Source organism: Phallusia mammillata, chromosome 5 (genome assembly GCF_965637545.1).
Source record: "Phallusia mammillata chromosome 5, kaPhaMamm4.hap1.1, whole genome shotgun sequence".
NCBI classification, from domain to species: Eukaryota; Metazoa; Chordata; class Ascidiacea; order Phlebobranchia; family Ascidiidae; genus Phallusia; species Phallusia mammillata.
This window is the reverse complement of record NC_137256.1, coordinates 2,162,903-2,179,147: the sequence shown is the minus strand read 5'-3', so window position 1 is coordinate 2,179,147 and position 16,245 is coordinate 2,162,903. Positions and strand designations below refer to the sequence as shown.

The following is a 16,245-nucleotide window of genomic DNA, read 5'->3' as shown; positions in this document are numbered from 1 at the left end:
CAGCTTACTCCGACTTAGTGTTTGTTAGTGATTGAAATTGTGTCGCTATGTTTTTTTCGTCGATTAAACTACCCACTTTTCAACAAAATGCAATATATGGTGTATGGCGCGTTTAAACTTGATCAACCAACTAACTTATCCCTCCACTTTCATGAAATTTCTTACATTTTTTTCTTGCGATTTCCACATTGGTGCTTAAATGTTTTAGTGCAATTGTTTTTCTATGTTTTTAAACTCAACCCATTTTACCCACAATTGAAAACATTTAATTTTACTTTAACCTTCTCATAGGCACGATGCTTATGGAACAGTGGTTATTATTTTCGCTTTAACTACTCCCAAGCGCAGGCACGATGGTTAATTAAATGCATTTTTATAAAAAAGTGAGTAATTTAAGTAAAGGCAAACATAAATTAACATTAATGTTTCGTCCTTACAAATAGGTTAGGAGTCAATGATAAGATGGACAACCGTCATTTTTCAAAGGTAAAACCAGTTAAGGGACGTTTTAAGGAAGGACAGCACAACGGCTTGCGAAATAACTTCCAAAACCACCTTCCCGCTGTCCTGTAGCGGGTAATAATTATCACAACAACATCGCGGCCACCTCCGGCAAACAAAAGTAGATGAAAGGATTCGATGGAAACCCGTTCGCGCTCGGTTTGTGATCAGAAGCTTTCGTTGCTTCAACAAAACCGACTGTGGAAAGCAAACTTTGTTCTCTTCTGTCAGTCGGAAATACGGGAAGGAAATTCGGACAATGACATCCAACTTCAAAAGCGGCTTGTGGAGATTTTTTGCAAGGTGTGGTTGATGCTGGTTTAATTAGAATGCCCATGTTATCCTGTGGAAGATTTACAACGAGCTTCGTGGTGTGATTTTTGGTGCACGGCTTTGCACGTTTCAAACAAGTGTCCTGTTTCGAGCTGTCAATCATACAGTGCGTGTTACATACACGTCTGTGCATGCTAAGCGGGTTTCTTAACGAGCTTCGTGCAGTTAACCATAGTGCATTTGTTACTTGTACAGTTTTGCACACCAAAATCGATCTACTGGACAACCATAACGCGAGTTATACATACAGGACTTTGCATGCCAAAGCGGGTTTTCTAAACGAGCTTCGTGCAGTTCAAACTGAATTGGTGGTAATGTTGAGATTAATGACTTAAAACTACGATTACAACTCCCTTGTGAAATAATCCCAGCATGTAAATCAAGGTAAATATGAATTCTATTTAGCGCATTTTTACCTAAAATTAGACTTTGAATTATTACCCCCAATACCATTTACAATATGAAAACAAATCGTTCTGTTTGAAATCAAAATCCGATTTCCCAAAACAGATTATATTGTTCCACATTTCCGTCAAAATACCTTCCGCTCATGCAGCGAGAAAAAGGTGGGTGGGGTAGCTGGGTTAAGTGGGTCTCGCTTGACCCCCGGATACGGGTGTCTTGAAGATAATTAAAACCCCCGAAATAGCAGGGGCGGGGCGGAAGGCTCACCCCTAAACCCATACAGTAGCAAATAGGGGGTAATGAACCCCCAGAAAGCAACATCAAACGAATAGCCGCAAAAATGCAAGTTTCGGAATTTGGTCTGCATTCAAAATGTGCTGACCTTGCACAATTAAACTTGGTTCAATATGTCATGTCACCAGCCGCACTAAAAAGCTTATTGGTCGAAACAGTGGGCACTCTCTGCAGCTTATCATTTATTGGCTTCATGCTCTTCAACATGTCTTTTTTATGCAGTGAGCTCAATTTGATGCTGACTGTAGCCGAAATACGAAAAATAAAAACACGAAAGAATAATAAGAACGAATATTACCAACAGTTAGCATCAATAAATAACTCTTTCAATAATAAAAATCAGAACCTGACTTTCCCACTACACATCTAAAATTATTCGGATAAAATTTCAGTTGATTTATATACACGTGCTGGGGTGTTAAAAAGGGGCATATTATATCACAACCACTCGTGTATGACATCATAGTCGACTTTGATATTGAAAGGTGAAAATTTGTTTCGTCTGATACGAGCAAGATGTGTCAAGATTTGGCGGCGTTTTTCAACCGACCCAACTTTGTTTATTTGGTTTCGTTCCTTTCGCGAAAATTTCCAAACTCGTCAGTCAACATCAAAGTTATAAAAATCGTTAAGGTTGCTTTTATCAAATAATATTTGACAACGTTAGTGTGATGTCACTACAATGACTTCATCTACACACAGTGTAATTTAACCAAAAAAGTATTTGAACAAAACAAGTATGGATTTAAAACCATAGTTTCATGTATAGTTAAATCCTAAGCCCAGCCATTTTGGCTTTTAGTAGGTAAGTTATGGCAACGTTGATGTGATTTCACCACTTTGATGCCATCGGAGTAGAAAAAAATGTAATTTAACTAAAAGGTTCTGAAAAATGTTGCAACAAACTAGCTTCGTGTATTTAATCGCAGAGTATGTCGCATATGAAGCGGGTTAAGCAACCAGCTTACTGCAATGAAGTGTGTTATTGTCAGGATAGGTTGCAGGCAGATGTATGACTTGGTCCATGGAAGTCTTAAGTGAGATTTTGACTGAGTGGACTGAACGAAGTAGTTTTAATCCTGTTTCCAGGCGTCGTATAAAAACAAATTGTGTAAGTCGAGTGTACTTCGCTTTAACTTTTAATCCATTTAAATAAGAAACTGAAGATGCCTAAACACCTTTGGTTAAATATATGTACGAAAATTGCGTATGGCAGTTGATTCTGTTTGGCGTAGGATTTTCTGCGCCGCTTTTTTATTGTTTCAAACATTATTTGGCATAATAATCATTTTATTCTTACTTCCCATTTTTACTGACGTTTTGGGCGCTTGAAAAAATATGAGTCAGAAAATGGTTTTCCGGCTGTCCCGACACGAGACACAGAACAAACTTGGCATGACGTCATAATTTGCCTTCTACGAGCTCGTATAAAGTCTGCAAGTGCGTTCCCACGCTAAACTTCGCGCCTCGGTGTTGATAAATCACATTGGACTGAGTTTTGACCGCAGAAAAATCACAGGGTTGAGATTGGAAACAAAAAAACACACGCTGGCTCTGTTCGCAAATCAACCGACCGTGACCCACTGTGATTCGTCAATCAACAATTATGACGTAACTTTTACAATTTAAGATACCGGATACCGGGGATTTGGTTGACGGACGGCAGGAAAATGTTAAACCAACAAAAGTTGAAATGGTTTAAGCCCGAAAACATATTGTTGCAAGAACTGGTGTTTTCACATGCACGACTTGAAGCGGGTTTAGTAACCAGCTTCGTGCAATCAACCAAATCGCTCTTTCGTGCACGACTTTGTACACGTTTTTCTAATGATGTTTCACAGGCTTGTTTGCAGACACGACAAAAAACGTTTATATAGGTTTCGAGCTAATTCACCATGTCGGTTGTTACTTATCGTCAGTAAAAGCTTCGTGCAGTCAACTAAAGCGCTTGTTATATGCAAGACTTTGCAAGCTTAAAGCGGGTTCCCCAACGAGCTTTGTGCAGTCAATCATGGCGCTTGTTACATGCACGACTCTGCAAGCTCAAAGCGGGTTCCCCAACGAGCTTCTTGCAGTGAACCATAGCGCTTGCTTTATGCACGACTTTGCAAGCGTTTAGCGGGTTTTCCAACGAGCTTAATGCAATCGAACATAGCGCTTTCTCAGTCTATGACTTTATAAGCTTTGCACTTTTTTTGCCAAGCAATATATTGGGGCAAAATGTGTGCAGTCCCCGTGCGAGCAGAACTATGCTACTTGCAATCTCCTACATGAACCGATGTGAAGTTTTAAAATCGCGTCGGGCACGTTCTATTCGCTTTGTTTGCGGGAAAAGTTAATATTTGAAGGGCGACCGAACTCGCCTGCTGTTAAAGTCTCGGCACATTATTGTCCCAACGTTGCTGACCGGCGCAGAAACATAAAAGGCGGCGGACGCTGTAAAGCATAGTGACGTCACACAGGCTGGACGCGATCGCTCCGGTAGAAGCAAAAAAACTTTATCTGGGTTAACTCGATAAAAGTTAGACAGGCTTCAACAACGTTTGATGTATAGATGTTTAAACTGAGCCCGGTAGATGATAAAATTAGGACAATCTTTTGTGCGGACCCAAAATTGGGACAAAATGCACTAAAAATAAACTTCAAGGTTTGCAACGATTTTTAACAGTAGAACTTCAGAAATGTTTTTCGGTTAGAACTCTTGGTTATTACCATATTTACGGTAGTATCAACTCAAGTTGTGTATCAATCTAAATTTCAAGATAATTTCACTGTGTTTGTTTGGATAAGTTTCAAACCTAGCGGACCACAACGGCCCACACCAAAGCTCGTTTTTTGACTTGTCCAAAAGTCAAAATCCAGCCCTTTTGAACAATTAAACCAATCAAGAAATTTAGGCATCAAAGAACGCAGACCTATTACCGGCGTTACACCGAATCATGCCGGTCTCCCAAGCATTTCCATGGTCCCACACATGAACTTATCTACATAGATTTAAACCGGTTTGCGTTAAACTGTCACAGTTATCTTGTAATTACAGAAAACGGCGGTTTTATGGTTCAAGGTATACATTCGTCACCATAAGATCGACCAAGTTGGCCGAAAGTGTTTTTAGGAACGTTTGAAACTCAACACATAGGCTAAATTCAAGTAAAAATTCCGTTTAAGTCAACATTGCCCAGACTTTAACCAACAACTTCTCGAGTGGAAATCCACTCACATTATCAGGCTCAAGGGCGTTTCCAGTTTTGCGAGGGCGAGGTCGAAACATCTTACATCGGAAGGTTGTTATTATATCAGGGGCCAAGTTGCCATCCTAAACTTCCAAACAGTGTCCATTATATGCCGCACGACTAACATCATACTTGCCCTGGATTCAGTAACTCGGGCTACGCGAAAACACTTCCCAGACCAAGGGTCTCAAACACGCGGCCTGCGGGCCACATGCGGCCCTCCAAGGGTTTTTGTGCGGCCCGCGAAAGGAACTTTTAGAAGATATGTGTTTTACGAGGGCGGAAGACCCTGTAAAACCAATGAGTTTACATGATATAGACCTAATCATTCTTTGATAGTGGTATTTGCAACGTTTAAATGGCATGATCGAAATAGTTCATCTTTAGAATCAGCAATTGCGATTGTTGCGTCATTTTTTTCATTGTTGTGTCACTGTATGCCATTGTTTCCACACCAAAGCAATAAAACACAGCAGGCTCTTTCACTTTGCTACACTGTATATTTGTTTGTTATTTACTACAATATTGTTTTATAATAAAGATAATAGGAATAATGAACATTTCTCTTTTTAATCACGCAATATGTTTATTGTCATGCTACACTGTAGGTTACAGTCTGTAACAAATGTTTCGAAAGTGCGGCCCTCGGCTTACTTAAAAGTTTGTTTTTGGCCCTCAAAGCAGTTTGAGTTTGAGACCCCTGGAATAAACTCTCGCTGTTCCTCCACACTGTGAAATCAGTCAAGAAATCTGAATACATTGCGGCTTTAAATAGCAAGAACCTTCCCATATATAAAGCAAAATGGGCAGGTCTTTAATTTTTCGTCGCTACTTATCTATAACCATCCCATTGCGTATGTTTTTTTTACCCTTCCCATTGCGTATGTTTTTCTTCCTTGTTAATAAATGGCAAAAAAGGTAATTCGGGCTTTTAAAAACCCTGATTGGGATTCGTCCCCGGGAGTGTCCTGGGTTCGAACCCCGTGGAAAATAAATTTAGATTGGCCAAGATTACAGCTTTTGGGTCCAACTTTAAGGTCCATTTGTGATTCTGAAACAATAAAGCGCAATCATACTATAGCACTGGAATCTGGTACTAGCCTTGTATGATTCAGCACTAGTGATGGGTCGATACCAGGTTTTGAAGCGAGCACCGATACCGAGTACGAGTACCACATGTATATACCTTCGATACCGAGTACCGAGTACGATTATCGAGTACTTAAGTGTAGTGTTGTACTTAGTTGTATATCACTGGCTAATTTATCTGCCATATGGTCGGGATACAGGCGTGCACACACACATGCCGAAAATTGTAATCTCCATGTGATAGCGAAAAAGATATACGTAAACTGGCGGAACTTTTTTCCACTTTTGTGCTGTCCGAAGTAAATATTGGCATAAAGTTGCCCGTATTCTTATGGTGTAAATCGGCCTTCGGTACTCGCACGTTGGTATCGAAAACTGAGACAAAATATTTCGATACCGAGTACGAGTATCGATACCACTGAAATCGTTCGATACCATCGATACCGAGTACCGAGTACCGAGTACCGAGTACCGGGTACTCGTCCCATCACTATTTAGCACTATATATAGACATGAGGTTTAACACTACTTTAATCATCAGTTTGTAGTATTTGGTATTGAGAACATTGCTTCGAGGCAGACATAGGGTAGCGATGAACTTTCTCGTGTACTTTGTCCGAACCCTTAAAGGATCGGGGAACAGGGTTGATGACGTCATAAGCTGGTAATTGATGATTAACAAACAATGTTTTTTTTAGAAACGTTTCCTTATTCACTGGTTTCCTGATGAATAGTCCAGCTAGTGTGACGTCACAATTTATATTGGCACAAAAAAGTGAAAACATGACTTAGGAGTTCAAACACTTAAACCCTATTTCGCAAGTGTATAGCTTCAGTTTTAACTGGGATATTTAAGTTCCAGTGGTCAAGGGATCGAATCCCAAGAACAGCGCCCAAATTTTTGTCAGTTGCGTGCTGCAAGTCAAATTTAGCAGAGTTTACCAAACCGAATATTTAAGTAGAGTTTGGCATTAAACAAGTGGGAAAAAAATTAAACCAACCATGAAAACATTACTTACATACTTATACAATAAACAATTGCTCTTCTAGCAGTTTTATTATAAACAAACGGCGTTTCTAGCAGTTTATTATAAACAAACGGCGTATAGGACATACGAGACGCCTTCATCAGTATAATGGCATATCTTCAAACACAAAGCAGTAGTATAACACACAAAATTTACACTTGTATAACACCGCTCCATGTGATGTTGCTAGTTTAAATATGAGGTTTTCTACAGGGTAATTGTCTTATATTTACCAACCTGTAGAAATTTAACATAGTTTGGGGGCCAATGTAAGTAAGTCTAGGAATTTTATTATTTTTTGGGATCGGTGTATTAGAAATACGGGAGTCAGTCTTTGAAATCGGCCAGCGTGAAAACGAAAAGTTGAGAACATCTAGTTTAGCCGAAATTAAATGTATGAATCGAAAGGTTTAGAAAAACGTATCGTGGTATAGTACTGGTGGACTCGCATTACTTCTCGCAAACCTGCGATTTTAAAACGTCCAATTTCCGCCATAAAAAAATCGAAAAGGATTCGCGTGCCATGCTGCTAAGCATATTTCCGACATCAAACGCTCGCGAAACCGGTTGTTTATGATCCAGGGACATTTATTGGCATCTGCACAATGGATCGTAAGGTTTGTGGGGAAATGAAAGGCTCATTTAAAACAACACTGACCGACCGCCGTTATTAAGACGAATGGACGTTGTTTTGACCAAAGCATTTGTTTGAGAAGCTTCTATAAACTCTCCTCATAATAAAACAAAGCAATCATGGTACTGCAGTATCTAGGTCAATAGATCTACGTATTATCGAGTGCACATTAAATTTTAGCGGTTTAAGCAAAGGCACATATGAAGGATAAACTTAGTCTAAAGAACAACTTTGGACTGGGACAGAAAGGTTGAGCAAAGTAGTACAAGATAAGCACGCAATAAGACAACATGCGACAGGCGTTATATTTCTATGTGTTGGCATTATTGCATAACTTCAATCCAAGTGTCATGGTTATAACCTCACAAAACTCGCTTAACAACCACCCACACAACACCCAAATATGTAAGTTTATTGCCAACATAATGCTGAGTGAATGAACGTAGCGGCGCACAAACGGGCGATTGTGTTTCGTGTGTTTTGCCGCAGTGCTTGAGTCGGAAACCAGGAGGACACGTCATCGTTCAAATTCGCCACCGCTGGTGGAACGAGAATTGAATGTCGATCGAACAGACTGAATGAAGTTGAAAGTTCACCAAACAATTCATAACTGATGTTTAATAACAAACTAGACAACGGGGCTCTTTGCTTAAAGGTGTTGCAAGAGGAAAGTTGTAAAGTTTTAATCAACGTTATTTACAGCTTGGTGATTGTTTTAGTGCAATTGTGTCGCTATGTGTGTGCTTTCACCAAGTGAAATAAACTCAACAATCCACAAAGGTAGTAAATGTGTTTAATAATGAACATAATTTTGTTTCCGTCTCCAGTTCGTTTGTTAATGTAGATACAGTACTTACATTTGTATGGCACTTTTTTATGTGCGCAGTCTGTCTTATTCCTTAGTCAAATACAATATTAAAGAATTGATTACCATCCATATTTATAAAACATACAACTAATAACTAACATATCAACACATTAAAATTACAGGACTCGCATGTATTTGAAACTTTGTATAGTTTGTCACTAATTTTCATGATCAGTTAAGCAAATTTTAACAAACCCAATTCTTGCAAGATTTTAGGACATGATTATTTGGGTTCGATTTGTCTGCAAACAGTTTGCAAAATTTGGTTGGAATGAATCCATCTTTCGAGAAGGCTCGTTAAAGCAACAAAAACAAACAAACTTTGCCGATTTTGGCATTTGTTCGGCCGCAATCATAATTTCGATGATCTGTTGATGTTTTTGCAGCTTGTGATAAGCGAGTAATCACAACAAACAAGTTGATCCACCTTGTCTAATGCACATCACCAGTTCAGAGTTTTAAGTTAGGCTGGGTACAAGTTAGGTTTGGAAATTTTTGTCTAAATTTCGTCTTAATTACCCCTGCATGAGATGTGTATTAATTTGTTGCGTACAACCGTAAGACTACACGACAGTTACGAACATAGGAACTCACAACATAAAAGGCCTACTAAATACCGATAAATGGCGTTTTAGCAAAGTTATTCAAATTAACAGTGAGACAAGGATAGGGTTTGGAACTAAATGTTTATAAACTGGGTTTATTGTCATTTTTGTTATAAAATATCACCCCAATCACCGTCAACAGTTTTACACAATCTAGCATTTAAATATTCTATATTGCTCTATGCGCCATCCATCTGCATTAAGCAAACTTTTAATTTCCATGATTCCTTTTCTACTCTCCTCATTTTTTGTGCTTCAAACGGTTCTTTTAATTTTGCGATGTATTTTATTGCTCACCAGCTAGCTACGCCACCATGTGACAATTCACGCAACACGGAAGTTGCGTAACAAGAAGAGGGGAGATCGAAATTAACTTTAACATCACATCCGTCTCTGGTGGGATTCGAACCCACCACATCTGTGTCATCAGTTGAATCGAGCTGGATTCTGTCATCCGACCGCTTTAAGCTGCGAATTCAAGCAGCAAATTTATTAATTTCAACCCTAATATGTAAAGCAATGCACACAAAAGAACGGGTGCTTGAAATAATTACCTCAAATTTTTTGCAACGCTTAATTTAGTACGTTATCTTGGTTCAAAACCTGCTTAACCTTTGACTGACTGAGCCAGTGAATTTTAATCAGCGCAAAGTTTAATTACACACCAATATGTCCATGAAAACAACGCCACAGGGACAGCACAAGTCAACTATCAATAGCATTCATTCATAAAAACAAAACAAACAACGCGACTCACTTAAAAGAAACGTTGCTAGGAAACTGGAACAACTTTCTATTGGTTCCTGGAACTCGAACTTTTAGTTGATTGACGTTGAAAGCCCCACCCTGCGGAGACGTGTCGATTCCATCCGCTGTCAGCAGTTTGTGGTAAGTTTCAGCCAAGTTCGGCGGGTTGGTCACCTTGTTGCCAGGCAACGGCAAGACGATGTCACTCGGCGCGAATGACTTGTTAGCGACGTCGTGCGGCGTAACTACGTGGACCTTAAAACAAAAAAAGATAATCATGTCAGCAATTCACAAAAGCATATATTTTCAAAACCAAACCTGGTCACGTGAAAGAACACCACTGTCTGATTGGACGAGATCTCCCTCAACAACCCGGTAACCATAGCGACGTACTCTGTCGTCGGCCACGTGGTTCCACACGTGACTACAGTAGGCGTGAACGTAAAGCATAATGGCCGAGTGCGGTAAACTCAACAACGCTTTCATATACGCATCCTGCTTCGTGACGTCATTAATCAATGACGTCATTGGTACTTTAACGTCATCAACTCGCATTGTGACACATTGAACGTTTTCTTTCGTTGATGACGTAACACCTATGACGTTTTTATCTTGGGTTGTCGGTGTATTTGAATCTTCGTGACGTCGCTTACGATTTGGCTTTGTGACGTCACTACGAAATCTTCTGAGAGCCCGTAATACCGCCACCTCGCGGGATTTATGTTTCGGCATCAAAGCCAGTGTTCCTGTGCAGAATGAAGTTGGTTTATTTTATTGAAGGATAGCAGCTATCTAAAATGCAAATTCCACCTTCTATATCTCCGGTTTCCTGAAACAATCTCTTCGCCTCATCCACTTTTGACAACTTGTCACATTTATCAGAGAAATCGTTCGGTCGAAGTAGAATTTCAACAGATTTTTTCTGAAAACATCGCCAGTGTACAGCATAAAAGTTGTCAAACGTCAAAATCACCAGATCCAGAACAATACAAAATAAATGCATATCGCCAGTACGTGGTAAGCAAGCTACAGACAGTACACACTGTTTTGACCTATACGATTTCATCAGTGCAGCTGGTGACAAGACAATGGCCGTGTTGGCTAGTGTGGCCAGATTACAGCTCTTTAGTTTGTTGGGGGTAACAGGCTGAAAAGCCTTGCTACACCGGTTCTGTTACTTCAAGTGCACTGACTGCAGCTTACTTAAAACATACAGCAGTTTACAAACATCTGTAAAATCGTGAAAAAAATACAATTGACATGTGTTTAACTAAACTCAAATTTATCCATTAATATCCTTTGTTTGGGCGCAATCATTGTCAATGTTTTCAACAAAACGAATCACACCACTCAGTAATTAAGATAAAAGAGTTTGGAAAACTCCTTTGTTTTTCGATTTATCTTATCATGATCAAGATGAAATTGTACTACGATTTTAATGTTAATGCTGAAAAACTCACAAAATCCTTCTTTAATATTGCAAGACCGATCGACGACGCTTCATACGTGGCGTTCACTGATCGGTCAATTACTTCACTCAACTGTCGTCCGAATCGTTGTGGGCCGAAATAATTGATGAAACCTTTCGTCTGAAACAGATGACAAGAAGGAATACAAACACTACTTCAAAAAGTATTGAGTTTTTAAACCAAGTTCAAACTGAAGAGTAACGAAAGACATTGTATTGTTGTACGGAATATATTTAGTTGCCAACGCTTTAACTGTTAGGTTTGGTTGAGTTTGTTTTGCTTTAATCTATTACCAAGTCGGAAATAAACAGGCGTTACATGAAAGCATGGTAATGCTGTACAACGTGTGTCTTGGTGAAATACAAATCAAAAGTAAAATCACAAAAAGTTCAAAGGGAAATTAAGTAACCAAGCGAACATTCATTGATCTCACCTCATTATGAGATATGGAATCGTGGATTAACTGCTTCAATTGAAGTGAATATAACTCGTCCGACATTGTGGCGTCATAAGCACTGCGCTCCGGTGACCTTCAAAAGCACGTGGACGTGAAGTTTCAAGGTCAAGTGGTCGGGGCTCCAAAGCAGATCAATTAAACTCGGAACAAACAAACAACTTATACTTGACAATAACAAGTTTTCAATGATGATTAATATTTTTGACATCGACAGAATTGATTATGACGTCACTTACAATTCGCGAACATTTCTGATTGTTATCGAGAAACGATTTCCCGCCAACTGACCACGTTGAATATGAGATGACGTTTCGGTGACGTCATATACACGTAGATTCTCAGGTAGCTTGGTGGAAAGTTTCGTCAAACTAGAAGGAAAAAAATAACAAAGCATTAACTAAGATGAATTCATTCATACTGGGATCAGCCCCGAAGCCAGCGATCATGACATACTCATTTATTAATCATAGTACGCCTGGCCCATTGAAGGCGTCACACCAAATCAAGTCGGCCTCCCAACCATTCCCATACTGCAAGGCACAGACTAGAAAAATCTAGCCTGCGGTGGAATTCAAATCCACGACAGGAGTCATTCCGGGACTCGCGTTTTACAAGCTGAGCTACACAGGCTCAGTGGTGAAACCGCCGCATGTTGAATCACAACAAGGAATTAAGGTTGACAATGCAATTGTTCTTTAAACCAATTTTTCGTTTGTTGTTTTCATATTGCAAACCGACAGTTTCATATATGAGATGATTTTTTTCTGAAGTCCGAGTGTTTTGTCACCTTTTTGCGAAACAAACAAAAATGAACCCCCAAATGAAAAGTCCTCAGCCTTCACACAGCTGAAACCTATCCAAATTCGCGTGAACAAAGTCTTATAACGTCACAATGATTCATTGTTACGTGTCGGATTATGCGATTATTGACGCAACAGTTGGAGTGCCAACAGGTTTTTTGTGGTGTCAAGTTTAAAACAAGATTGTGGAAAAAATTAACAAGAAAAAACGCCTAGAAACTTCATTTCAGAAATAATATTATCAAACGAATCAAATATTCCATTTGTGACGTCACAGGGTGAGAATTTGAGTAGTAGAACCCGGGTCAGTCAACTCGCACGTTTATTCTCCATAGTGACGTCACAAGCGGAAACAATCACGGGTGAATGAGTAGCAATATTCGAAAGGGCGCGAATTTGAATTTAACTGTGCATGGCAATGCAAAGATTTTCACAGTTTAAGTAAATGTTAATTGGTGGCGTGCTATGTGACCGGGTTGGCTCAGTTTACTTCGAAGTTTTTTTTTCATATTACCAGACAAAAATGGGCAGTCCGTCACCATATACGAGTGGTTTTCATCCTGTGGATGACATTTTTATGGGTGTAATAACACTAATATTATTTAGTTAAGATGAACAAATTCATAACTGATCGCTGGTCTGCATAGACGCTTCAGGGCTGATCCCAGTTATAAATTTAACTGATACTGGTCAATCTGACAGGCAACGGTGCTTGTGATTCAACTTTCCGCGGATTCTCCACTGAGCCTGTGTAGCTCAGTTGGTTGGTAGAGCGCAAGTCCCGGAAAGACTCCTGTCGTGGGTTCGAATCCCACCGCAGGCTAGATTTTTCTAGCCTACGCCATGCCATATGGTGGTGAATGCTTGGTGACCGGCTGATTCGGTATGGCGCTTTTAATGGGCCTGGCGTACTGTAAATATTGTTTAGTTGCGTGAAGTCATACATCTTCGACATAGACATTTTTTGATAAGGGGGTAAATAAAATTCATCTACTTGTTCTTCCGGGTAACGATGATAAAAAGGTAAGAACTGCTGCCAAAAAATTTAGGCGTTGTAACATTTTTTTAAACAAAGATCGCAGCGGATTAAACCAAAGTATATATAAAACACAAGTAGTCCAACCCATTGTTACGCGATAGAGCCGCATGGACGCCATATTGTGTCCAAATTAATACAGCAGGTATAGGGAAAAACACATAAATTGTCTGATTTTTACAAACTGGTGAGCTTTAACGCGAATTTGATAGGCCAAATCAAATAAAATGTTTGGGTTCTAACATTTGAGAGTGATAATGCTCGCTAAACGCAAATATTTAAAGTTTACATGAAAAACCGCAATTTAGCTTTTAATATTGCGTTGAAATGTTAGAATCCGAAATTTTCATTCAATTTGGCGAATCAACTTCGCGTTTAAGCTCTCCAGTTTGTAAAAATCAGACAATTTATGTGTAATTTTTCTTTGCCTGCTGTGTCATTTTGGACACAAAATGGCTCCATAGGCTTTATTGCGTAACAATAAGTAGGACAACTTGTGTTTTATATAGACTTTGGATTAAACAAGTCAACTGAATTGAAACGTGTCATAAGCGATCAACTGTCTAAAGGTCGTTTCAAATTTTCTAGACAACGTGATTTTTCGTGCACACGGAATGGCACAAAAAGACCACATGAGCGACAACTAGCGGCAAAAATATTTATTATTTTATGCCACAAGCGGCAGTGGTGGTTACCTCGCAGAGTTTATGCCTTCAACTGTCATATATTGCCAGGTTTCTGCCTTTTTGTCCTTCAAACCAGCATACGAGAAACAGTGAGGTCGAAGATTAAAACATTTTGACAGTTGGTGAATTGCTTCCAATGTTTCTGTGTCAATTTTATGAAGCACAAACTCTGAAACAAAAGAAATTCTACAATATTTGGGTTGTTTTGTGGGTATGGGTAGAAATAACATATCCGGAGATAATAATAATTATTATTATGTTGTTTCTTGTCATACAAAGGCAAAGTGTCCTTTAACTAGATACACATCAATGGCACCTCTTTTACTAACGCTGACAAATCAGGTGCCCTTTTAAAATCTGTCATAAAATTACATACACATCTATTACCAAACCAGACTTTTCACACTTTGTCTTTTTAACAAGTTAACACTTTTTGTGTTTAATTGTTCATGTCATAAACAACAATCTTTGAATGCTTTCTATGCAGTGCATCACATTTTTTTGTTTTGCATATGTTTTATGCACACTTACTACAAAATTGTTTATTTCTTTTTTCTTTGCAAGTTTTTGGTCTTGGTCTCACTTCAATTCTAGTTTCTGAAGGATTTTTGAAGTTGGGTTTAGTTTTTGCAACAAACAACCGGCCAAAATGTTTGTCAATTGCAAAATGGATTGATCTTCTTGTGGCTTTGTCAAAATCTCCTGTGAAGCAAAAAAATACTTAGCAGTTAGTTTCAATTTACTTTAATGCTAAGGATAAATACACTGTATTATATCCATGATGAAAACAAATCGTCTTCACTATAAGTCACTTCTTCTGCACAACAGATGCCTAATCAATTAAGATAAACTTGAGTCAAATAAAATATGTTGTTCTATATTGAATTAACAAAAAACTCCAACAAAGTTTAGGTATCATTAACTCCAGTCTACCAAGACTCGCTTATGATTAATTGGGATATTTATTTAACTCGATCATTTTCTTGACTCACAATGGACAATTTGTGTATCGGTATGTAGTAAAACAGAACTCGCAATTATCCACATGCCGCATTTTCTCCGGCGGTTTCCCAAAATTTGGACTTGCAAATATATGGCTATTTTTTGGTATTTAAATGAAACACTTGCGGTCTCTTAAAACTACTTAGCGGTCACCCAAACCAAACCTTAAAAAAACCTGCACATGCGGTTGACAGGAATCTTAATTAGAAGTTAAAATGTACCAAAATATAGGAAGGATTAAAAACTTACACGGTACAATGACAAATAATAATCGAACAATGAAAAACAAATTTAATCTCAAACCTGTCAAGTTGTATTCTGTTTGAATCTCTTCTCTACTAGTGACAAAAGCAAATTGAAGAAATGATGATGTTCTTTCCCTTCCTAACAAATCTTTGAAGGCCGCAAACACTTGACAAGGTTTTACAATAATATTTACTTTGTCTAAAGTTTCAGAGGATAATTGTGGATATACAAAGCGAATGCATTTGTGTAAAACTGTTCGTTCTGATTTGTCTTCAAATATTCCAAGGTCCAAGCTTTCTGCAGGATTTTCATCATTCAACACTTTTGTAGCATAAGAATGAAGCAGATCACTTGGTTGAGATAAATTCTGCCTTAAATGTTTAAGACACCAGGTTTCATCATGTTTAAATGAAGCCTCCACATCTGTATCAACTACATTATGATTTTTGATATTTAGGTCATCATTGCAAACAGGTTCGGGTAATTTTTTTTGTATATCACTGCTAATGTCCCTTTCTTCACTAGTTGCTGTTTTTACTTGAAGTTTGTCATTACTTTGTTGTCCACACACAACACCATTTGGGTCAATTTCCCAAACTTTAAAATCTTTGGTTACAGTTTTTAAATTTCCCGTAAATCCAGGCAGTGTTTCATGCAAAAATGCCAGGTTTTTCATCTCAACTAAACATAATTTATTGTTAAGACAAACAATGTGGACTAACTCATAGTATCATATTAATAACAATAACTGCTTGGTTTTAATTATGCCTCAATTATAGAGTTTTGTAACTTTATAAGGCAGCTGGTAAAAA

At 38.5% G+C, this 16,245-nt stretch overlaps 1 protein-coding gene across 1 annotated transcript; it reads right to left on the bottom strand.

Annotated features, from left to right (window-relative positions):
• Positions 1-7,914: 7,914 nt before the first annotated feature.
• LOC145227850 (pseudouridylate synthase PUS7L-like) lies at positions 7,915-16,153 on the bottom strand. The gene is made up of 10 exons (XM_080092774.1): positions 15,491-16,153; positions 14,717-14,887; positions 14,195-14,354; positions 11,900-12,031; positions 11,640-11,736; positions 11,198-11,326; positions 10,548-10,659; positions 10,056-10,483; positions 9,748-9,992; positions 7,915-9,458 (listed from the first exon to the last, which is right to left on the bottom strand). Exons 1-10 carry the CDS (start codon positions 16,107-16,109, stop codon positions 9,284-9,286), a joined length of 2,268 nt encoding a protein of 755 aa, XP_079948900.1. The 5' UTR covers positions 16,110-16,153; the 3' UTR covers positions 7,915-9,283.
• Positions 16,154-16,245: the final 92 nt, after the last annotated feature.